General features: G+C 45.0%; 3 protein-coding genes across 7 annotated transcripts in view; 1 reads left to right on the top strand and 2 right to left on the bottom strand.

The window, feature by feature from the left end:
* Positions 1 to 508, bottom strand: part of HERC3 (HECT and RLD domain containing E3 ubiquitin protein ligase 3) — a 44,717-nt gene extending 44,209 nt beyond the window's left edge. For 3 of the 5 annotated variants that reach the window (XR_008840427.1, XM_056490633.1, XM_056490638.1), the window contains exon 1: positions 424 to 486. The gene's annotated coding sequence lies outside the window, so the exon portion shown is untranslated. Of the gene's footprint in view, positions 1 to 423 lie in introns of all 5 variants that reach the window. The other 2 variants (XM_056490634.1, XM_056490635.1) reach the window with 2 other exon arrangements.
* Positions 509 to 2,873: 2,365 nt separating this feature from the next.
* On the bottom strand, positions 2,874 to 23,150 carry LOC130251990 (probable E3 ubiquitin-protein ligase HERC3). The gene is made up of 23 exons (XM_056489068.1): positions 21,895 to 23,150; positions 20,887 to 21,019; positions 20,134 to 20,210; positions 19,378 to 19,599; positions 18,782 to 18,873; positions 18,063 to 18,193; positions 17,233 to 17,381; positions 16,840 to 16,919; positions 16,444 to 16,532; positions 15,372 to 15,431; positions 14,730 to 14,832; positions 14,402 to 14,585; positions 13,908 to 14,089; positions 12,760 to 12,855; positions 11,525 to 11,626; positions 11,331 to 11,450; positions 7,970 to 8,110; positions 7,715 to 7,887; positions 6,624 to 6,678; positions 6,363 to 6,442; positions 5,165 to 5,348; positions 4,702 to 4,801; positions 2,874 to 4,065 (listed from the first exon to the last, which is right to left on the bottom strand). The coding sequence occupies exons 1-23, from the start codon at positions 21,938 to 21,940 to the stop codon at positions 3,845 to 3,847; spliced, it is 2,820 nt and encodes a 939-aa protein (XP_056345043.1). The 5' UTR covers positions 21,941 to 23,150; the 3' UTR covers positions 2,874 to 3,844.
* On the top strand, positions 9,214 to 9,859 carry PIGY (phosphatidylinositol glycan anchor biosynthesis class Y). The gene has a single exon (XM_056489067.1). The coding sequence runs from the start codon at positions 9,315 to 9,317 to the stop codon at positions 9,543 to 9,545; it is 231 nt and encodes a 76-aa protein (XP_056345042.1). The 5' UTR covers positions 9,214 to 9,314; the 3' UTR covers positions 9,546 to 9,859.
* Positions 23,151 to 24,721: the final 1,571 nt, after the last annotated feature.

Raw genomic sequence — 24,721 nt, 5'->3', positions numbered from 1 at the left:
CCGCATGCCCCCAGATGGAAACACCCCAGAGAAAGCATATAAAAATAGATACCTAAAACCAAACACGACACCCCCTCCCGCGCCATCACCTCCATTTTGCAATGCCACTAAAAACACCGCTCCCTCCCTGCCTTCACCCCGGACACCCGGGGCTTCTTGCGGCGGCTCCCCCGCCCCGACCGGCGCTTCCCGGCGGGCAGCAGCGACCCCGGAGCGCCGCAGCCCCGTGCCCGCCCGCAGCCAGGTGATGGATGCGGCAGCAGCGCCGAGCGCTCCTGCCGCAGCCCCGCGGCCGCCCCGGCCCGGGGACGCGCGTCCTGCGCCGCGGAGGGCGCTCCGCCACGCCCGAGCCCCGGCTCCCCCACGCACGGGCTCGGCACCGGCACAGCCCCACGGCGGGGCCGAGCCGCCCCTCGCCGGCACTCACCGCCGCCAGCCCCGCCGCTGCCGCCGCGGCGACGAGGAAGTGCCGGCCGCGCTGCCGCCGCCGCCGGGAGTGACGCGCGGCGCGGCCAATGCGCAGGGCGGGCCCGGCCCCCGGCGGGGCGGGGCGGGGCGGGCCGGGAATCGCCTTTCCCCGCGGGCTCCGGGCTCCTGCCCTTCCCTCCGCGGCTGGATTGCCGCGGGCGCAGCGCTAGGGACGGCCGAGCCCCGCTGCGCTGCCCGGCTTTAGCCCGGCGGATCAGTAGCCGCTCTGAACGCAGCACAAACCCAGCGAAGTTAAGCGCATTCCAGAATTTAAGCTGTTCTAAATGAGGGTCTCAAGGGAAAGGCGGCTTTCCAGTGTTTGAAGATCAGTTAAGCACGAAATGTCACTTACTAATAACAATAGGCTGTTTCTTCTTCATTTTATACGGCCTCTGGTCACCTGGCAGGCTCATTTTTTAGGAACTCGAATTTTATACAAAGTTTCAACCTCAAAAAAAGGATTGATGTCAAAGTCTCCGGAGAGAGAGGGAAAAAAAAAAAAAAAAAAAAAAAAAAAAAAAAAAAAAAAAAGAGGCCAATGAGCAAGCAATTATGTAACTCCCAAGTACTGATTTTCTGGCTTTAGTGCCATCTATTAGAAAAAGACAAGAGCAATGCACAAGCTGGAACCCGTTCAGACCACCAAAATGACAGGCAATATTTGGAGCAAACCTCAGACAGGTGTTTGCAAGGGTTCAGGATGGGGGGAAGAAGTCTCTAGGTAAGTTCAGTGCCCACAAGTATTCATGGCCCTTATGCTACATCTCTGACAGCTTGGAGTGTTTGTGCATTTAGCAGAAAATGTGTGACAGATCAAGTGAAAAATCACTTTTATTTGCGTGGATCATGCGTGTTTAGAATAAAGAGCTACTCCGGTGTGAAATTACACCTGTGATGTAATTGGCTTAATCAGTGTTACAAGAGGCTTTTAGAATAACTGAAAGCATAGACAGAAGAAAACCTACTTCTCTGTGTTTGTTTTTGTTTCCATTTTGTTTATTTCATCGTCTGGAGACCTTTGCAAAATAGAGCGTTTCCCTTTACACTCAGTTTCCTCTGTTTCTGATTGCGCAGTCAAGGAGGGGAAGGTACAGACGCACAAACAAGAAAAAAATGATGGAGCAAAGGCGCAAAGCCTGGAATTTTTGTGAGGGAGCCAGGAGTCTCTTGCTGAAACCAATGTTTAACTGGTTATATTTCAGCTTCCTGAGGAACTTTCAAGGCTGCTCTTGCATTTGTCTACAGGTGATGCTCAGATGAGTGGCCTAAAAATAAATACTGCTGCAGGTTCAATATACTTTTGCTGCCTGTGTGAAGCCTTTTGAACTCACAGCTGAATGTGATGCTCCCTCATGTTGTATTCTCCTGCATATTTTATAACAGGCACAGCTTGAGAAAATATAGACACAATCCAGTGTTGCAAATTAATTTCAGAAAATCTGAGAGGACTGCACTACTCTGAAAGTCTTTATATAAGATATACACACACACACACACACACACACACACACACACACATATATAAAAGCAGGGATTATTTGAGGACAAATTAAAAATAGCCTTGAAAGTGACTCTGGGCTTTAATCTCCCATGTGATGTTGCATCATACATGATGAGAAGGAAATACCTCCAGGCTCTAAATAAACCTATTATCATTTAATCTCTAATGGGTTATTTTGAATTCCAAAGAGAATGCATCTTTTGTGCAATTGCACAGCACAGAAGATCACTCTGGATTTCCAATCCTACCAGAGGCTAAGAAAACCATAAAAAGGGAAACCACAGCCAGGAGCAGGCTGATGAAGAACAGCAGGCTAAGCTGTCAAAACAGAAATCTGTGGTGGTGTGGCAGCATCAGCTGGACATGAGAAGTTTGGTTTCTGCCAGTTCCCTCTTCCCACAAAATTACATCAGAATGGTGCCTTTCTCAGAGGATGTAGGCACCCCTGTGATGTCCTGTTTGCTCCAGGGGGATGAGGGGGACAGGGGTCCTCACTCCCCTCTGCTGGGAGCTGCCATCCTCTCAAGTCCTATTTCCCCTCTTCCCATCAACATTCCCATGCCATCTGCTTTCCTGTACTGCCCTGATGCTTGTGGTGCGTGCTTGATTTTTTTTTTTTTTTTTTTTACTAATTACTATACTGTAACTTAAAAGGAAGCTTGCCTTTTTTGTTTGGTTTTGTTTTGTTTTTAAGTAGGTAACAATGTCATTCTGCATCACACAGGAAAGACTGACTTGTTCAGCATATACAATGCATCTCTTGGAAACACGCTTACATCAGCCTTTGACTCCACTTGTGAACAGCCCCCCCCATTCCAAGGAGGACAGAGAACACAGACACACTGCCTGCTATGTTTATCTATGTAGGCAGATGCATAAGGAAGGAAGAACACAGCTACAGGGGTGAAAATTTAATCCATCATCATTTAATTTAAGACAGTGGAAGTCTTCTTTACATATGGATGTACCCTGACACATTTAATGTACCAAAGAGAAGACTGCTAAAAAATAATGAGTGTTTTGTCTCTCCCTCTCTCCACATAGCAAAATACACAGAAAACACACATCCTGCCTGACATTGTTAATGCTCTGACAGTGCTTTGCACTGTTTTGACAATGAGATTCCAGAAGCCCTGCCAGCCTCATGTCCATAGGGCTCTGTAGACAGTGCTGTTCCCCAAGCCAAAGATTTTATGATTTAATTGTGAAGCATCTCCTTAGAGGATATAAAGAAACATGAAAAATATCACACTAAATAACAGAAAATTGTATTATTATAATTCATTAATACAGCTTTTCAAAAAGTCTAGGAATGATCAAATCCTCCTAAGAATTTCTCTCAGATAAATCATAGACCATATCCAGGTGAGCTCAGACTGCTTCTTCAATTCACAGCTCATTAAATGTTTTAGTTGCTCCTCAAGAGAACCCTTAAGTAATACACATCAAAACCTACGCCAGCTTTGCCTTTGCAAGGGTGACTGCTTAGCACATCCTGGTTGTGTGCTTGCTAATGCATAAATGTACAAATCACAGAATCCCTGCTGCTGGGAGCTCACTGTTCTAACACAACCAGAATAGTGCAGACCCTACCTGCATATATATGTAAATATGCTTGGTTAACAGCTTGCTTCTCTGAAGTGTGCCAAACAGGATTCTTCTTTCCTTACTTTACAATCTAACTATGAGGTATCTGGTCAAAGCTCAGTTTTAAAAGCAATGTAAAATCTCAGCAAATGCACACACTCGGTTGTTTATAAAGTGCAGTAAAAATAAGGCAGGGTAGAAAGGTGTAAATTTGAGTTAAGAGAAAATATGGCAAGTGAACAAAGATTTGTTTTCTTATGTTTGTTTTAAAGTGCTTCCATCCCAGATTTAGGCACGTCCAAAACCTTCACTGTGCTCTATGACATAAAGCAACTTCTTTTTGAGTATTTTTTTACTGCTGTATCTGGGGAGGAACAAAATGTGCTGGCAAGTACTGACATAGGGAGATAACTCATCTGGATTTTCTCCTTGAGAATTGTATTCTTCAATGTAAAATCTAAAACGTTCTGGTCCATAGCCAGTGATTCGATCAGATCCTGTCAAAAAAGCTGAAGGAAGGAAAAAAGAAAAACAAGTTAGCGAATTATAAAACAAAATAAAATAATGTTAGCTGATAATCATTAAAATAATTAGTGTCAATGAAAATCATGAAGGGAAATTATGGGTATTTTTTAAGCTAAGCATTATGCTTTGTTGAATTTGCACCTGAATACAGATAGAAGTCTCTTACCGATTCATAGTAATCACAAGCCCTCTTCTATTTTATATTACAGACTTTGTGGATGAGAAAGGCCAGGCTAGGTCTAACCTTCTACCTTTAAAAATGATGACCTAGCTTCTGCAACCCTTTGAAAAAGGTAAACTGCTTACATCAACACAGTGTACTCACACAAACTGCAGCATCTGACCAACAACACAACCACAGAAGTAAGGGATAAAGTAACTGCAAGCTTCAGGGAGGTCTGATGCAAACCTCAAGGGATGTGAGGAGGGTCAGAGCTGGCCCTGTGCAACTCCTTGTGTTACTTTTGTGTGGTTTTCCTAGAAAATGTGGCAGCAGCAGGGGTGAACACATTGAAAAGCCACAGTTTGGAAGTATAGTAGTTTCTATGTGCAACAATCTACAATGTGTGTTGTGGGGAAAAGAAAAGGCTATGCAAAGTTTAAAATGCCTGATACATTACCAAGGAACATTTTCTTTTTTTCTTCTGGTAGCTTGTGAAACACAGTCCAAAAATTCCTGATGGTTCGATCTAACCTCTCATACCCTTGGTAGATCACATTCTGTCAAAGAGACAAAAATAAGCCAGTTAATCCTCAATATTTCCATTTATATTTAAAGCAACATTTTATGTGATAAATTTTATAATCCTGTTCATAGTTATTCAAATCCCCTTAACCTCTGGAATCTGCTTGTTCACTTGTTTTTCCAAGATTGAATGACAATCCCTGAGTTATGGCTTGATACTTATTCCCCTTTATTCTTGTAGCTGATGTAGATTAGAAACAGAACATCGACACAAATCAAAGAAAGAGAAAGTTCTTTGAGCTTCTGTGTATCTTGTTATGTACTCAATGAAAGAACAGGTCAGAATTAGTTTACACTTAGCAGATAGAGCAGAAGGACACTGTGCTTGTATACAATACCTTTTCCAGCAGATGCCAGTCAAATGTTGTGTGTCCCTGGAGAAGAACCTGCAGCTCTTCAGGGAAAAACATCTTCCAATTTCTAGCTGGGCAGCCTCTTAAGAACCCTTGCATAAAGTCCCCAAATGGCTTTTGTACTGATTTATTGAATATATAATTCACATACAAGTCAACATACTCTTTCCTGCAATAGATACCAAAAGAGCATTGGTGGTGCTTTTCTAAAAGGAGAATTATAGAGAACTTTATACATTATCCCTTCATACCATATGACCTGCTGTGCTGTACAGACTCAGTCTTCACTGAGACCATTTGTCACTGGCAATTAGTTATTCACTGAATAAGCTGGAAGCATCTTCGCAAATAAAAGAGAATTAATTCTGGCCAGAACAGAATAATTTTGGTAACATTCCTTGTATTTCATATGAATACTCCAATGAAATCCTATCAGACACCTGATTATTATAAAAGATGGAACCTAGCAGACCTAACTCCCATTGAATGCCCAAGAATTTCCCTGAAATCAAAATAAATATTTGCACAGCTGCTAATCAATAGTTTCACTCTTCTCTCTAGTTCAGATGGGGATTTGTGTAGTGACATTGTACTTGTACAATCAACTCAGTGTAAGTGCTCTACTTCAAGCTTCTTAAATAGCCCTTTCATGGATCCCTATGGATCCTCATGGTCATCTGCATAATTCAGGACATAAAATTTCTCTCAGTCCTCTGTGCCGAGATTAATATTGACACAAAGCCTTATTGATAGATTGCTCCTTCTCCTTTATGTACAATTCCATATATGTAACCAAGCAGGAAATATTTTGCTCTAAAAAAAACCCTTACAGAAGTGTACCTACTGTTGGGTTTCCCAGACAAAACATCTGTATTTGCTTGAAAATACTGTCCAAGGTTATATTTGCTAGGAATTTTCCTATTAATGCCAGGTATAATAATGTCTGTATATGCAGATACCAGGATGTCCAAGGATCCCCATGTGATCCACTGTTTGCACAAACTGCCAGTGTTTGGCACGCGTGCAGCAAGTACAGCAGAAACTGAAAGTGTGCAACCTATTGGACCAAAACCAATGGCACATTACATAAGTCAACATTTTCTAACAGTATATGGGTATGACATGTTATTTCATACATTTGTAACAAGACAACAGGATTAAGAAATAAAAATACAAAACTGACCTGTTATCCTTAGTGACAGGAATATTGGCACCATTTTCTTTAAGCTCAACAACATGCGTGGAATCTTCTCCTTCCATTATCTATGCAAATAAATTAAAACATTGGCTGCTATATCTATATGTGACAGATATGTATGTGCTACATCTCTCATTCTTCCCTAAGGGCCTGATGTGGCACTCTCACTAGTTTGAGTTTACAGATAAGTTGTGCCATTTGCCCTGGGACACTGTCTTGCCCAAGTACCTATGTGAGATGTCTTACCGTGAAGTCCAAGCCCAAGCTATCACATTCTTCATTCAAAATTCTCCGAAGACTCCTGTCCAAACACAAAAGGGATTAAAGAGAGAAGAAATATGACCATTCAGTGCACTTTCAAATTCTGCTAAAAAGTCCTTTGAAAAGCAGTATTTAAATGCATACATGTACACAACACCTACACTCACACAGAACCATGACATATGGCCCTGAAATTTCATCATGCTGCTGATGTAAGCTGAGCACAAATGCCTCCAGTAAAAAAAGTTTCCAGTCCATCCCCATGCCCTGAGTAGACAACTTTACACAAAGTTCAGTGGCAAATGGGCTTGGGACCACAGCCTTGCTTCCAGACATTATCTAGTGATGAATTAAGTGTGGAACCGTGGGATGATCTTGGAGGATTGTTTTGGGGTGCAGCACCTCTCCAAGTATTGCAGGCAACCTTGTGTTCCAATTCACTGAGGAACCTCAGTGAATTTAGCACCTCAACACAGTCACTGGCTCGTGGGATGGGGTTCTCATCTTCTTGGCTGTTTATATCACTTGCCTGGAAGACCAGGCTTCAAGGGCCTAGAAGCATTATGTTGGTGGCAGCAGCACCTCTCGCTCTATATCTGCCTGATATCTCCTCTCCCAGTGCATGGAAACTCTGCACAAGGGTTCTCAGAATTGGCACAACTTCAGTATTTCATAATACTGTATTTGTGCAAGGCAATATGGTGGAAATTGACAATTAGTAAATCAGAAAAAAAAAATCCCAATATTAATAATTAGGTAATTAGTTCTTTCAAGTCCAAGCTACAGTCCACAGTGGTTTGAGCTATATATTATACACAGGGTGGATTTAAGCTCTTGTGGAGCAGAGATCTGACACCTTCTAAGCCATGAAGCTTGGCTTTTTGTTTTGTCAATGCCAGCCTCTGAGACCAACATCCATGCCCTAGACAAGGACCTCCAAGGAAATCTGTGGCTTCTAGCTGCTCAGAACAGTAAATGTAGATGTCATGGATGCCCCAAATTCAGCCTCTGGGATCTCCCTGTGCACGGTCAAGGCAAGGGACCCAGCTGAAGCTCGGGCCATGCCTGGCTCATACCTGCCCACGGTTGGCAGCAGATCCTCAAGGTCCTCCAGGGTGGGGGCCAGGTCCAGAAGCTTTTTGTAGAGAGCCCTGGGGAAGGGGAAGGGCGCCGTGCGCTGGTTAAACAGGGCCATTCCACACAGCGTCCCGCTCAAGAGGAAGATGTCCTCATCCTCACAGCTGGGGGCCTGGTTAGGAACAAGCACACCAGAGAGCCATGACTGCCTTTTCCCATGGGTGAGGCCCCATCCACCCCGCAGGCTGCCTTACCTGTCTGGGGAACCACACGAGGCCGGAGCGGGAGCAGCAGAAGGCGCCGGCGCTGGGCTGGCAGAGGGTGCTGGCTGCAATGCTGAAGAGTTCCTGGGACAGCCCACCTTCGTCCACCCCCATCTCACCCTCAAAAGACACCTGTAAGGCCCGAGACACACGTAGATAGAGACACCCACAAAATCAGATCCCTTACCCGGTGTGCAACAAGCCGGTAATTACACACCTGAGAGAGAGACGCTGATTATTTATTTCATGGTTGTGCCAACCTGGGTACTCGGTGGTATTCCACAAATCAGGAACATCCCACCAGACTCTTTGAACCATTATTTATACACAGCAGTTCTGAGTTAGTAACTGTACAAGTCTGTTATACTTGCTTAGTAATTTCCAAACAAGTTACATAACCCCAGCTGACTTTCAGACACCCTCAGGGTCTTCGCCTGGGCAGGGGTCTCAATGGGTGTGATTTTTAGTATTATCATGAACACAGTTCAGCTATAGGATACGTGGACCTTGAGTATTTTGCCTATCTAGTAATGTATGTACAGACATACATCAATATCTTGATTTACTGGTTCCTAAGGCTTTTCAGTTCCCGGATGTCCTTGGCTAGGGAATGCTGCTGCCTGTTCCACTGACTCGGTCTCCTTTCTTCCTGATTGAGCTCGAAAGCGTACAAAGATCTTACAGCGAAAACCATCCTGAGTTGCGATAACCCTGACCCACTCTACGTTCCGCAAGGCGCGCAGTCCGGTGCGCCGAGGCGGGGCGGGGAGCGGGGCGCGGGGCGGGCTGTGGGCGGCGGAAGCGGCGGCCATGCTGCGCGGCCCGGCCCTGCTGCTGCGGCGGGCGGCCCGGGGCGGCCCCGCGCACGGCCGGCACTGCCACGGGCTGCGGGAGCGGCAGCAGCAATCGGGATCGGGCTCGGGGGCAGGCTCGGGCTCAGGCTCAGGCTCAGGCTCAGGCTCGGGTTCAGGCTCAGGCTCAGCGCGGCTGCAGCCACCGGAGCCATCGCTGCTGCGCTTCCTGGTGTGCCCGCTCTCCAAGCGGCCGCTGAGGTGAGGATGGGGCGGGGGAGCTGCGCCAGAGCCCTGGGCTAACCCAGGTTAGTCACTGCTCCTCATGTTTTTGCTTGGCTGTTTCTCCCTCCTCCCTACTTGGCTGGCTAGGTACGAAGAAGCCACGAACGAGCTGATTAACGAGGAGCTGGGCATCGCGTACCCCATCATCGACGGCATCCCGAACATGGTTCCGGAGGCCGCCAGGATGACGCGCCAGAAGGCGCCGGCCGGGGGCTCGGAGCGGCCCTGAGGAGCCGCCGGGCACGGCGGTGAGCGGCCCGATGGCCGGAGCGGGGCTGCTGCCCTCCCTGCCCACGCTGACTGTGCTCGTTCCCCTCCTGTCCCTGGCAGGCCTGTTCTACTCGGCCAGCGTCGACGAGAACTTCCCCCAGGGCTGCACCAGCACGACCAGCCTGTGTTTTTACAGCCTGCTCCTTCCTGTTACAGTGCCAGTTTATGTGTTCTTTCACCTGTGGACCTGGATGGGGATTAAGCTTTTTAGGCACAACTAGTGTGATGCCTTTGCTAACCCCTGGGCTTCTCTAAATCAACATAATTTGTTTAATCTCATTAACATCTCAAGTATTGCAGTTCATTTCAGAGAGTTTCCTTCTGGCACTTGACTGGCATCAATTTCCTGGTAGGATCTGGAACTGTATGAAGCAGCAACCCATTGTTAACTACTGCTAATTCAGATGATGAGTAGGAGTAATAAGAAGCACTAATTCCCTCTGTTTTATCCCTTCAAGAGTGCTGTGCATTTGTAGTGGCACTAGTTAAAACTTTAGTTTTCATGAAGACTGAATAAACAAAATTAAAACTATAACATGCAATGATATGAACCTCTCTTTGAGAGCTCTGGGGGTTTTTAACCAGATGTGTGTACTGAAGTATGTTTGTCTCAGTGTCAGAAGAGCCAAAATTAAATCAGGGTGGTGTTTACTAACAAAATTTGAGTCAAATGAAGACATTTCTTTCTTGGATGATACCCATGTATGTGCAGTACCTGCAGGTCTTTTCTTTCTAGGGCCATGATGAGAGTGGCATGTGCCAAGTACTGTCTGAAAAACCTCCTAATAGGACACAGCTATGAAGGGGGCAGGTCAGTGCTACAATGAAGGTTTCTTTTTTATGTTTTGCTTTTGGGTAGTTTGTATCTGCAACACAAAACACATTCATGTCCTTTAACTGCTGAAAAATACAGAAATGAAGCACCAAGTTGTAAATGCTTCAACAGGCGGTAAATGCTGTGGGATACTAACAGTGCAGTTATATTTTTCAGGCTGCTGCTGGGTAAATAATACTGTGATGCACAGTGTGAAAGGCAGTGCTCAGAAGAGGTGTGCCCAAAGGCTGACTTGAGCTAAGGGCAGCTGTTTGTCAGAGCTTGGGCAGTCGGTGGAGACTCGAAATCTAGAGGATAGTACAGAGCACTCCCTCACTGCCTCTGTAAATAAATGCCTCTCTCAGCTGGTGTAGCTCTGGGAGCCACTGTGAATCTTCTAAGTAAATGGGAAAGAAAAGCTTTGACAGCTCTGGTTGGCAAGAAAGCTCACTTGGAAAGCACCAGAACTGGGTTACAGGGCACCAAGGTCCGTGGTTCCTGTGGCACAGGTGTGGTGCCAGACTTCGTGTTAGTGACAGGTGGGGCACGTGCTCCCTGAGCTGAACTCTGCTTTGGGCAGGTGGCTTGTTCCCATGTCAGCCAGCTAATGGCTTTTGCAGGGCAGGGCAAGGCAGCACCACAATTCCTGTGGGAAATGCAACTGCCACAATGTTTGAATCGGTGAGGAAGCCACAGGTTAAAGGTACATGGAGACAGCAGCATTGTAATCAGATGCTCATCTCTGGCCAGCACTATCCTTCCTTTCCCTTCAGAGAGCATCTCCATGAGAGAAGTGTCATTGTGTGGCTGTGTTGCTTGCTGACCCCTCAGGCTGTTTCCCCAGACACTGAGGTTTTAATGTATTAGCATAAAGTCTCAAAAGTCAGACTAGCAGCAACAATACTGGACTTTGACAACTGAGCAATTCTATTCCATTACCCAAGGCAACCTCACAGTAAATAGCACTGCCACTTGTCTTCAACTTACACCAATGAAGCTGCCTGAAATAAGGATGTAAAATACTGCCTTCCAGATTTACTCTATCTGTGGTATAATAATTTGATGAGCAGTTCTTTTATTGTATCCTCAGAGGATACTGAAACCCTTCTACCAATATCCAGTAACACTGAAAATCGAGGAACACTGCAGCAAGATACTTAGAGCTAACAAGTAATACAATTTACTATCTTACCTTTAATATCTTCCTGAAATCTTGGTTTGAGGCATATTTCAAATTTTTCCGTATGTCTTGCAGAAGGCATTGTCTTCTGACACAGAAATTCCATGGCTGAGAGATCCATGTAAAGGGTATCTGAGGATTGAAGTAATAGTCTGTTAGCAGTGTGTTTATCTCTTCTGATTGGTAACAAAACTGGGTGCACTTACAAAAGAGATGTTGGACAGAGCCCAGCATTCTGTAGCATGAACGTGGATCTTGCTTTCTCTATCAAAGATGCATGGGTACTTGCTCAGCATGGACAGGACTGTCTGAAAGGACAGGGAAGAAAGGAAAAGACATGTTGATTTTCCCTTGTGAAACCAGAGTTCAGGGTGTGCAGACTGAAATGCCAGTCTGTACCCTGGCAAAGTCCCGTGTCCCTGAAATGAGCCCTTATGTGCATGAGCACTGCACTAACAGAGGTTCATGTCCTAAAAACAGCTTCTACACACTCCTGGTGAGGGAGAAGCAGAGAGAGGCATCTAACCTCTCTGTGCAGACAGACACTTGTCTACAGTAGTGCCTCAAGAATAAAACAGAGAATGATTTTAACAGCATCTTCCATAATTCAGCTAAACCAAAATGTCCTGGATTCTCAGGTTATGGTGTATTGTTTTTAAAAACTGCTGAGTTTATTATATGTAGTACCAAAAATAGATACTGGTTTAAAAATAACCTAATTTAAAGTGTTACACCTCCAGTGTGATAAGGCAGCAACTTCAGCTAATGTCCTAATTGGCAGAGGATTCTATGCTGTTTCTCAAACCTCCTGCTGCACTCTGGTTAATTGCTACAAAATTGGTAAATTGGCAAACAAAAGCTTATGAAGGAATTAGGCAGTTGCCCTACAATTTCCAGCCAAGTTGCCAGAAAGCCCCTGCTTTGCACATTTCTATTTCATACTGCTTCCTCTGACACTGACTGCATTTGGTAGCTAATTTTCACTCTGTGTCATCAATAATAATCAACAGATTTTTTTTATTAGCATGGCTTAGTTTTAAGATGTAAGTAAATGCTTAATAGGGTTTCTAAATAAAAGTTTAAATAGACACCTCAAAATATTTCTCTTAATTAAACATAATAAAATCCAGAGTAACACAAAGTATAGCAACCATCCCTTGTGCTGCTATTTCACAGTAATTACTAGCTGAAAGCAAACAGATGCTTAAGATGCTGGAGGGCAGCTCCAACTCTCAGAACCAGGGATCATCTCAGATCTATTGTAGCTGCTGGAACACTGGGATGGTAAAGAGCTTGCATAATTTAGGGAAAATGAAATGTCTTTGAAAGTGCTGTGTTAATCTCTAGAGCTGAATTCCATATATATATATATATATATATATAAACTATTTAAATACAAGAAAAAAGAGTGTTTCACACTGCTGGTAAGATTTATACTTACTGGTATACTGAAGAATGCACATAAGTCGGTAATCTTTCTCACTTGAGGTAAATGGAAGTTGCTTTCATGTACTCTGAAACCAGTTCTGGAGTTCACCTGCATTGAAACACCATATATCAGCAGCAGATTTAGTGAGCTGTGTCTGTCTGGCAGGACAGGACTGACAGGGCTTTCTTCAGAAAGGGCTCTGGGACCCCGTACAGAAGTTAAGGGATAAAGGTGCTACAAGTAGCTCAGTGCTCCACAGTAAGAAGTCTTAGCCATGTATAAACCAGCAGGAAAGAAATTTTCATTTACAATTAAGAATAGGACTCCATCAGGAAAAGTATATTTCCCTTGAAGTGTCTTTCATGTTTCTGTGGTTCTCTATTCACTTGTTGCCTGGAAAAGATACTTGCAGGGGGACAGTGAACATTTAAAGCTTCAAATCATGTAATCACTTACAGAGGAGTAGGCCTACTGCATTTTTGAGTTTATTTATCTGCATAAATACAGATTTGAGAGTCTAAACTTTGAGACCCAATTCTGCATTTTCAGCCAAAAGGATATCCAAGTCAGAAAAAAATTTAACAAGTCTCTTTGATTTATACTGTGTACTTGAGTTCTTGATTTTCATAAACTTTGAACATCTCCACAGGAGAAAGTATGGCTGTCCAGAAGAACACAATTATTGCTTCCTTTGTTTTCCAAGAGGTTCTAATGCTGTTGTTCCAGAGAATTTGCCAGGTTAACAGGCTCTTGAAGCATCACAGAGCATTACTGTGGCAGCCACAATGGGCCAAGCAGATAGGTTGTATTTAAATGCTCTGAGCAGTTACTGGGGCAGATCTCACCAGCAGAAAGGGGAATGGGCATGTTACATAGAAGACACCACATCCACAGCTGTGTAGGCATCAAGGGATGCACTCCTGACACCACTGAAAGCACTCTTACCCCTGCCAGGGGCTATAACATGGTTTAGCTCTTCATTTCTACAGAGGGTCAGTTTGGCACAACTCAAGCAGGACTCCTTCAAAATGTGCCAGTGTGGAGCACAAGAGATTCCTAAAGCAGTGTCAAACCCAGAGAATTCAACAAGTGAGAGGTATTAAAATTCTCTAAGCTACATTGAGACACCCTGTCTAATTGGAATCCAGGCACTTCCTTACCTGGTAAAGCATCTGCAGTACTTGCAGAAGCCAAGTTTCAGGTGGGTCCAGGCCGAAGAAGCAGTCTAGCCCCATTCTTTCGATCTCCATGACAAATTCGCACAGAATTTGCTGGGAAGCCCTCTGATACAGAATGACCAGCTCCTCGAAAAAGGATGTTTCTAGATTTGACCATAGGCATTCTGTAAAGAAGACAGCTAGTGAGGTCACAGGTAACATACAAATCACTGCAATTTGTGGATGGAGCTGCTTTTTCTCTTTTATCGAATGAATGAAACAAAAAAAGTTTAAGCTTGCACTACAAAAACTACTTAACTTCAGATAGAACTTTTTAAATTCTTGTGCCTTGCTGCATTGTCCCCATGTTTCTATGTCTATCAAAAGCAATTATTTCAAGCTGTGAAACACATTACATCAGTGATAATAACACTTGCTCTGCAGCAGAAAATGACCAAGCATTTCAATCATTCAGTTCTACCATCATAAAACCCTACCAAGAGTTTGCAGGCCCTCTGGCTGGAGTTTCATGATGGCTTGAGCCAGAAGAGTCAGAGAAAGGATAGAGTTCCCATCCTTCCCCGGCAGAAGGAAAGGCAAGATCAAGTAGACTCTGAAATTTTCAGGTGAGATTGGAGAGGAAGACAATGATGGCAGTAAGTTCCTAATCTCCTTTTGCACCTTCGGGGGGAAAAAAAAAAAAAAAGAGACAAGGGTTAAAATGCAATTATGTTTTGCCAAAGTAATTAGGTTGGCATGAAATTCCTAAGTTTCATATACAAATAGTACACAAAGCTTTGCAGTATCTGTGTATGAAATCCTTACCTCCTGGTAGACTGTTTGTTTTTTACTGATCTTCTCATAAAAACGTTTCACTTCTGACATGTCTACGCCTGAGACTTCTTTGGAAGTTTTGAAGTGTTTGTCTCTATCACAACATAGAAGAAAGAACATTAAATAATTTTTCTACTGAATAAAGAAGCATTGTAATATCAGAAAATACTTGGAAAGTTCAGCCTCAGCTCCTGTGGGTATAATTTCATGTGTTCTAAAGAGACAGACAACACAAACCGCTGTTTTGTGACCTGATTAACATCCTGTCCTTTCTGTCTTGTGTGGCTGTGAACTATTAATGATAGACTGCTGTATTTCACCCTAAAATGACTTCCACTTCAGTGCCAGAAGGAGCTATTAAGGATCCTTTGAGAGCTGTAATATTGGAGGGATTATCATCTGCCAAATATCACTAAAGGATAATCTTCTAAAATGTGAGCTTCTCTAGCACATTTCAGTAGGACCAGGGCTATAAAAATCTTATTATCAGCTTGAGCTTTGAAAAATAAAGACTTGCTTCTTGCAAACTCAGGTAAAATAAATCTTGTCTATATATGTGACCTAAAATAACACTTTTTGGTCAGTTTACATGCAGCCAATATATTCTGTTATGTCTAAGTCAGTGCATGCTACCTTTTGTCCAGGAAGCTTCCATTGATGCAAGCCTCAGATGAAAAGATCAGTCTGATACTCCTGATAGCAAAAGAACAAAAAGTCAGTCCTTTCAACTTCAGATTTTTAACTCTGAAAGAACAAAAAATGTGTACAAGGGTATATCTGCACCTGATCACACTTTTCTTAGCATCACTTCTCTGTCAGTGTTGCAGAAGACATTGCACTCAAGGAGTTACCGATCTTTGGCAAGCCACCTCTGCTCTCCTGGGCTTTTTAACGGAACCTGGCTCAAGGACCCCATGCCAGCCAGTCCTCCAGTCTGAGTGTTATGGAGATTCTTCTCCTGACAGGTCACAACATTGGCTGCCTTTGTTTGTTATGCAAAATAAAAGGCACTGCAACATGGGAGGGAGGAAAATCCCCTCCAGGGACAGGGTCTTTGTAGCATGTATAGGGAAAATCCATCAGGCTATCAATTTACTGCTGCACAAAAGCACAAAAGCTGGGTTCTGAGAACCTGAAGGGACATCAGACCTACTGCCAGTATTCCTGGTTCAGTTCTTATCAAAGCAGCTATTTTATCAAGCAATGTGCTGTCAGGTCCTTCCTACTGAGATCTGGAAAGAGCCCTCTCTTTCACCCTCTCAACCACCACTTTTCACATGATCCAAACCTTTCTAAAAGTGATCAGGGAAATACTTAGTTCCAAGTTAGCCAAGCTTTCAAAATGCTCAAGATCAGCAGCTGGAGCCAGACTTTCCCAAAGAAAATAACCTCCCATATAAAACCCATTTTGAAAATGGGAAACTAAAGAAGTGACTACTAATTTTTAAATGCTGGTGCAGCATTCCAGTTTGGAATTAGGCTTTTTGCACAAAGCCTTGGTCTGCAGGCACGGTCTTTCATTGATTTAACTTGTCAGCTCCTTATCGACTTTGTGCCAAGATTGTGCCTTGGCAAAATTCTTGAACAAGAGTTCCTACAATAGCCTCCAAAGAATAATAAATTTTAGAGAAAATTATGTATCAGGGAAAAAACCCACAAACAAACCCAAACAGCAACAAACCCAAACAGCAAGTTTCTGATTTACTTTTTTATATGCTCATGACATTTAGAATTAGAAATCCATGCATCCACTTCTTTATCCTCCAGAGTGGCAATTCCATTCAAATACGAATTCTGTGTGAAAAACATTAAAACATTGATAAAATTAAAAATGTAGCAGATGGGGTTTTTTTCCAATCCAATCATTATAAGATTTCAGCTTAAGTATGAACAAACTAATGGACATCCAGCATGATCCAGATGCATTAACCACAGAACATATATAACTGCAATACAAGTTAGTCTGTAGGTAAAGCACAGAGAAAATTGAAATAGACATATATAAAATTGAAGTGCTGAAAGCACAGTGGAAAATCCAAATGTTTCCAACAGTAACGTGGACAGTGGTAAAATCAGAAGCTCTCATCAAATGTGCACATACCTTGTTCTCTTCCTTGCAACAGGCAAAACTTTGATTTATTCCTGCAATAATTTCAATCCACTTTTTTGGCACATTCTTTTCTGTGAAAGAACAAAAAGTTTGTCATAGGAACATTTGAAGAGATAGTCATTATCTTCAGAGCGTTAAGGGTACAAAAATGGAACAGTAAAAAAAACCTTTGGGTAGTAGTTATCTGTTGAAAGTTTGATTCTATGAGACCATTACCCATGATATTCAAGCAGCAAATGGAATTACTCCTGGTAGAATTTGTTGGGATGGCCAAGCAAGCATGAGACATAATGTTTGCCTTTCAGTGTAAATATGAAATCAAGAAAGCAAACATCTCCACAGAAGAAACAAATACAGATTGTACACATCTGCAGTGGTCATTACTCTGGCAGGATTTTCCAGTATCCACTGGTAAATTGATGGGAAGTGGTATCAACTGATTTGGCTTGCTCTTGTCTTCCAGTAGTCCTTCATCATCAGATCCACAGAAATAGAATTTGTCCAAGGAAAGGACATAGACCAGAGTGTATTGTCTGTTCAGGGAAAAAAAAAAGAAAGTCATAAGCTAAAACCACAGGGCAAAACAGAATAAAATTTACAAATACATTTTCAGAGTGTAGACCTGAAGCTTGTCTTTAGAAGTCCTGATAGTCCAGATAAAGAATCCCTTTAACCAAGTGTTAGAACTCTTCACTGCATAAACATTCAGCAATAAAGACACATACAGACTCAGATTTCCTATACTATCCTCTAATGTTTGTGATTTACCTGGGTTCCACATACAAAAATAGTGTTATTCCATGCTTGCTTCATATCTTTCCATTTTCAAATGTGCAGCTTCTGTGTTGCTGAGCCCAACACCAAGCCCAGGTGAGTTGTCAGGAGATTTTTCTGGCCCAGTTCCAGAAGGGCAAAGTGAAACTGGGTAATTATCACTGCTCTTCAATTCTTATTAAGAACCTACCAGTTTGTCAGTCTGGATGGGAATTCAGTGACTTTCCTAATGCAGGCTTTTGACAGTCCTTTGCCCTTTGGAACCCAGTACAAACCCAGTACTTTGTTTATTAAAAGAGAATACTTCAACAGTAGATGGATACTCTGACAGTGTATTGTGATCCAGGGATTTGAACATCTTGGTGACTTCTTTCCCTACTGGTCTTCAGTGATTCCCCTAAGGCATTGTCCTTAGAAGACAAATCATTGGCACTTCCCACCTGCCACAGGCAATGTGTGTAACCCTTGCTCCCCACAGCTCAGCCACAACACGAGGCAGGAGTTCATTCCGGGTGGAGTTGTGACCCAGCTGGCCAGACCCTCCTGCTCCAAAGGTGCACACCAGCCCCTCCTTGAAACCAAGAAACAAACAACAGGATCACTGCATTTTTAACAGCAATCAAATGGTCACAACCAAGAATGAGAGCCAGCAAGACACAACATCTTATATGGGACTTGATTCAAAACATCCCTGATTCAATCATGAGGAGGGTTTCACTTTGCATCAAGACAGATCATACAGTGTAATGTCCAAATAATTTAGCTCCTGAGAAAAGCAATTTAACTCTTGAGAATAACTCCCTGTTGCTTAAGAATTTTACTCGTGTGAATAAACCCGACTGAATTAGAAGTCATTCACATTTTCTAAAGTCCACAATGTACCACAAAAATATTTTCAAAAAGTTCTGGGAGTTGAACTGCACCTCTTTGCCTCAGGATTCCCTTTCACCATGTCCCTGCAAAAGGCTGCATGCAGGTGACAGGAATATGAGAAAAGACCAGTTTTCCCAATAGCTTAGATAGCATCCCTTGGGGGTTGCCTTCAGGCTTAGTTGGAAGCAGGCATTACCATCCCAATTTCTCCATGCTGACTTTCAGCAGTGTATCTTTTCTCACAAGGTGAGGTCTCTCAGATGCTGACTTTCCATTTCAGACTCACCTTGGAGAGAACTGCAGTATGATCTGCCCCACATGAGATAAATACAGTTTTCCAGTGCTCTAAAGCTCCAACATATGTTGGGCAGTCCCTGTCTGGAAAGAAAATAATACTGCAAAATTGAAAGAGTACTGGAGGGTCTCATATACAGAAAAAAAATAGAAAACAGGAGGATTAAGTTCTTTTCAGCCCTCTATTACAGCAATTAATATAATTACAGCTTGGGTTTGGGTCGTTTTCCCTCCAGTGTAACATATCCTTCCCCATAATGTTCTTTTTCATATTACTTTATTTTCATTTCCTTTGGTCTGAAACAAAATGCAGTACTTTCATATCTGAAATGCCAATGGTACTTGGTTTCAAAATATCTGATTCTCAAGGATGTGGACACATTCAGATTAGATGTTCTGTCTGTCTCTTCTTAGCATTCTAAGTTTGAAGATGAGGTGGTTTAAATTATTCTCTCACTTTGTGTTTACAGAGACTTAAAGAAGATTAAAAAATATAAAATTAAGTTATTTCACCCAAGACTTCCTGGAGACAAGACAGGAGTAGAAATAGACCCGTAAGAACACCCTCCTGGTGCTCTCCTTCCTTACCTTTTGTGTCTCCGAGTCCCAGCTGTCCAAAGCTGTTCTTTCCCCAGGAATACACAGCTCCAGAGAGGGACACGGTGGTGCTGTGAGCTCCTCCAGCAGCAATTTGAGCAAGTGGGATGCCCTTTAGTCTTTGCACCAGCTGTGGCTCACGAGTGAGCTTGGTTTGGCTCCCCACTCCAAGCTGTCCATGAGTGTTCCAGCCCCAGGTGAAGAGCTCACCCCCTTCACACACACAACAGAAGAAAACAGCTCAGTCTCACTGCTTCCCTTGAGTATTTGCACTCTGGGAGTAGGAGCAAAACTCAGTGTTGTTTCTGGGGACCTAGCTCCAAGGCAAGACCATCATGTGTGGCCAAATTTGTTTTCTTCTGACCTCTTTGGGACAGTCCCATGTTGCCATGCGACTCAGCACAGCAAGAATAAAGGCTCCTAAAGTCATACTTGCAAGAAGTTCCCAACCAGAAAGGTGTTACAACTTATGAATGAGCAGGTCTGGTGACCACAGAATGGGGCAGCCACCTCTGCTCTCCACAACACACCTTTGTGGAGGGGCAGTGCTCAGGAACTGGAGAGAGACAGAGATGCAGGTCCCTGGGTGCTGGGAGGAGGGAGCAGCACTGACAGCCAGTGCACTTTGTGTCCCACTGCTCATTACTCTATAATGGTGTCACCAACTACTGCAAGTTGTACAAACACTGCCTTCTCAGAGCAAGCCTGACTCCTGTTTGGAGGAAGAGTGTTCTTCAAAGGGGTTACCTCTGGATAGTGCCATGGCATGCTGGTCCCCACATGCTATTTGAACAATATTTCGGTTTCCCAGTTCTTGCACCAGCCTGCAAAAATAAGGGGAAAAAATCAAAATAAATAGATGCTGTGCTGTGAGACAAAACAAAGGACAAAGATCTTCTGCTCACCAAGCCCTATCACTTTTAGCAGGAAATATGTGGAAAAATATAGGTCACCTGTAAGCTGATTCACCCTTCTCTTATGCTGACCTGCTGTAGCAGGGCTAACTTGATTTCATTGTGGCTTGCTCCATGAGAAGCTGGAAAAGAACCATGCTCAGCCTGATTCTGGGCGAGAAAGTCCCACAGCAAAGTGCTGGGCCATTTTTAGATGATGGCTAGTTATCCTCAGAGCTTCATCAGAAGGTGGTAAGGTTCAGACATGCTTGTGTCTTTCACAAAACCTGCAGTTTTCCCAAGCCATGGTGATTTTCAAGCTATTGGCATTGCTCTGGAATGTTCAACTGATCCTTACTAAGTTTGAGAGAAACCTGTCTCATGTGCATTCCAAGCAGCTCAGATCTTGGTATCATCCTCAAAATCTCTGCACTTCTGGCTGGGTTAAAAAAGAAGATAAAGTTTTGGGTACTAGGAAGGTATGTGTTCTAGTTCCCTCTCTACAAACACAAACATGCCTCAAACTCTTGGATATTACCTTGGGGAAAAGCAGGCTGCATTTTCTGACCTTTGCCATCCACACCTCCACCCTGTGAAAGCTTCTTACCTTGTCTTGGGGCTGTTTGCTGAAGCTTTAGCCCAGTGTTCAGAAACTTTCCCGTCAGAGAAGAGAACGAGCGTGTGTGTTGCATCATGGTTTGAGCACCGCGCCTTCTCCTTCCTCTGCGACTGCGTGTGCTCTGCAGGACACACAGACAGACACGATGGTCATGCTATGGCAGCAGGAGCCTTAACCACCTCAGCTTTCCTCCCAAGATCTCAGTGTGCTACTGCTTTCAGAGACAAGTGTGTGTGACTTCCTTTCTCAGGCCCCTTAGGGTTTCAGTGTCCTGCCTACCCACTGGTTATGCTGACTGCACACTAAAAGACCTTTCTCCATCTCTTAGGCTGATGTGCCACCAGCACCCAAGACAACCAGTGAAACATCAGCAGAAGCACAGTCTGTTGCTTTTATACACCTGTGGAGAGTGTCTGATGAAGACAAAGTACTTCCAGAGGCATCTGGCCTCAGGAATAGGATTCACAAGCCTTGGGGATAAGATGCCTTCAAGTGAAGCGCTCTACAAGGTGCTGGAGAAGCAATGATGGAAAATTCACTCATTGCCTGTCAACACCAGAAGGAAGTACCTCCTTGTCTACAGCTGAGGGGCTGCAGATGCTCTCCCGACTTAGAGTAACCAGGCACTCAGTTACTCGCATGTAGCTCTGCTCCAGCACAGGTGTCTGAGACCCAGGATGCCCAAGAGTGAAAGGCGGTCACCATCAGCAAAGCCTGCCCCAATTTACCTAACACCTCTGGAGATTCGCTGCCCACCCTTCTCACACATCAGACATGGAACTAGAGAAGAAAATCCCTGTCTATTTCCCGGCACGTTCTTCCTCCTTCCAGCCCCCCCGCTCCGAGTGCCGCCCACTGGGACACCTTTAAGCCCCTGACGCCCCGTCCCCGAGGGGCGCACAGCAGATCAGTGCAGTTCCAGTGGCTCCACCCGCACGGACCCGTCCCGGGGGTCTCCCAGCGTCCTCCCCACCGTGCCCTGCCGCCGGTCCGTACCTCCCGTGCCGCTGCCCCGGCGCCGCTGCCGCCGTCCCCTCGCCATCCTCGCCCGCCGACTGCTCGGGAGTGTCCGGGCAGCGCCGGGAGCGCCGCGCCGGGGAAATGGAAACCGAAACTCATCAGGGGCTGCGGCAGCGGGAGGAGGAGCGGCAGGGGTTCAGATATCTGGGAGCCCGCAGCTGGGAGACTCTGACTCCTGCGGTGAAAAGGCGTGAGCTGCTGGGCGCCGGTGGGCTCCCGGCTCCCCTCACCCTGCGGAGCTGCTGCTGTCCCGGTGGGAGGAGAGGGCAGAGCAGAAGGCGAGTGGAGGGATGCCGGAGTCTTCCATGTGGACAATGCGTCCTTTGACTTCATTATTCACTTAGGCCGTGTCCATCCGGAGAGTCGAGACACCTACTCCCAACTAAGAGCCACGCAAACCGAGGGGCTGCTTGGCTGGGGGAAGTCAAACCGCATGCGAAACTCTCGGTTTGGAAATGAAAAGCCATCTGCTTCCACTCTCACATCATGTCAGCTAAATCTCCCCTGCCTTCAAAGACCCTGCGAGCTTTTCCATTCCCAGAAAGACCACACTGCCTGCCCCTCTCACTGGAGTGATGCATGCAGGGCAATCCTGGTGATGAAATAAGGGATACCCTTATTCACATCAGAACACGTAAGATCCCTTTTGTTGTATTCCTAATAGCTGCCACTGATGAATTCAATTCATCAATGAGAATTTTATGCTGCTGAATACTAAGCATAGATTCTGGTGGTGCGCTGTACAAAAGTCCCAAGAAGCACAACATGAATCTACAAATTTACATTGGTGGTCACTGAAATTTAGTGGAAAATTCATTACTGAGGGAGCAGGAGCATCTAATGTAATGTATTTAAATGGGGCAGCCTGTGGTGCACAGGCACCCAGAGGTCCCTGAGATGAAGAAAAAAATGATGTGGAGGAGCCATGGAAGCAAAGCAAGGTGAGGCTGGGGCATACAGTAAATGACTTCTGCCCAGGGAGGAGCAGCCCAGCCTTATCTCTCCCAGCCACTTCCCTACGTGCACTTTGCGGATCATATCTCCTTCCACAGTATGTAGGAAAGTCTCAAGATCAAGAAATACGGAGCTAGAGAAGTAATGCCAAAGCAACAGCTGGGAAGGGACGCTAGAGGTCCTTCTGCACCAAAGCATGAACTAAGGACTCCTCCCTGTGAGGAAAAACTGCTCCAAGCACTGCCTCCCGCCTGGCATGGAAAGAAAGAAATTCGAGGGGAAGAAAGGAAAGGAAATGTGCTAATGTGCTACATTCTTCCTCCCACTACGTGGAGTGCTGACAGTAATTTCATGTCAGAAAGGCTACTGCAGGTTCACTAAACTGCCTGTGGTTCTCTGCCCAAGAGTATCTGGGCTTGTGATACTCTGATGAAGTGGAATCTAGGGGTCTGTGAGGAAGATGCATGGCAACTGGCAGGAGACAGCGAAAAGAGGTGAACTGTGCAAAATGGTGTTTGTAGCTAGAATTGACAGATGTGTCCATCTGTGAATTTCACCCCTTTCCATCACTCCTCTAGTGAATTGCCCATAAAACCCAAACCAAAGCAAAACACAGCACAGCAACAACCAAAATGTGTAAAGCTCCTTGAGTCTGGGGTACTGCTTGCTTTTGAGGGCAGCCCTTCTCCCAGGAGAACAGCACGGAGCACTTCCAGAGTGAGAGGAATGGAGAAATCCAATGACATGTATGCAGATACCATGGTCCCAGGAGAAACGGAGGAATGTCTCATGCTGAGCCCCAGGAAGCCAAGGAAATGTGTGATGGGAGCCTGTTCCCACAGTGTCAGCAGCTGAACAGGCATGAGTGGGTCAATCCTTCAGAGCAGATTTGGGAGCATGGGGAACTTGCAGCCACTCTCAGCTGGCCTGAGTCTCAGCTCCAGCTGTTCTCTCCATGGGAAGGGACACAGTGACCTGGGGGCTACCCAGCAGGGCTCAGCCACGGGCAACCCAAACTGGACAATGCCAAATCCCTCAGTATCACAGCATGGGACAGCAACTGTCTGTCCTTCTCCTGGAACGCCAAAGCAGCACCCACAGCACAGGCCCTGGCAGAACCAAGGCTGAACATCATCTCAGCCTGGACTGCCCTGCAGGAGATGGCAGGCATGAGGGCAGAGAACTTGCTGCCCTCCTGCCCCTGCCTGAGGGGTTTGTCAGCACCCTGGTGCTTTAGGTTTGGCACTTTCAGGACACTGTTTTCACAGCAATGTTGCCCAGTGTTGCCTGAGGAATATTCCCAGTTTCTGCTGGTGGCAACAGCCCACTACTCTAGGAGACTGTTCAGGAGCCATTCCAGGGAAGGAGCCACAAGCTAAGGTAAAAGAAGGCAGCAGAAAACAATGTTGTCCCAAGTATGGACAGGAGAAACCAGACAGCTCTCCTTTTCTTCTTTGCCTCCTGAAGGAATCTTGACAGGCTCACCAGCACTTCCACAGTTCCCCACAGCCAGTGGCTGTGAGCTGAGCATGGGTGGGTGGCAAGAATCACAGAATAATCAAGGTTGGAAGAGACCTTTATGATCATCAAGTTCAACCATCCACCCAGCACTCCCACTAAACCACGAAATCTTCACCCAGCACTACATCCAGATGCCTTTGAAACACCTCCAGGGACAGTGGCATCACCTCCCAGGGCAACCAATTCCAGTGCCTGACCACCCTAAGAGTGAAAAATGTTTCAAATATCTAGTCTGAATTTCCATGCCTCTCCTTAAAGCCTTTTCCTCTCATTCTCTCACCGCAGGCACAGCAGAAGAGACGGACCCCCCCACCTCATTACAGCCTCC

This window comes from Oenanthe melanoleuca, chromosome 4, assembly GCF_029582105.1.
Source record: "Oenanthe melanoleuca isolate GR-GAL-2019-014 chromosome 4, OMel1.0, whole genome shotgun sequence".
In the NCBI taxonomy this organism is placed as follows: Eukaryota; Metazoa; Chordata; class Aves; order Passeriformes; family Muscicapidae; genus Oenanthe; species Oenanthe melanoleuca.
Note: the sequence above shows the minus strand (reverse complement) of the source record. Positions and strands in the feature narration are given on the sequence as shown.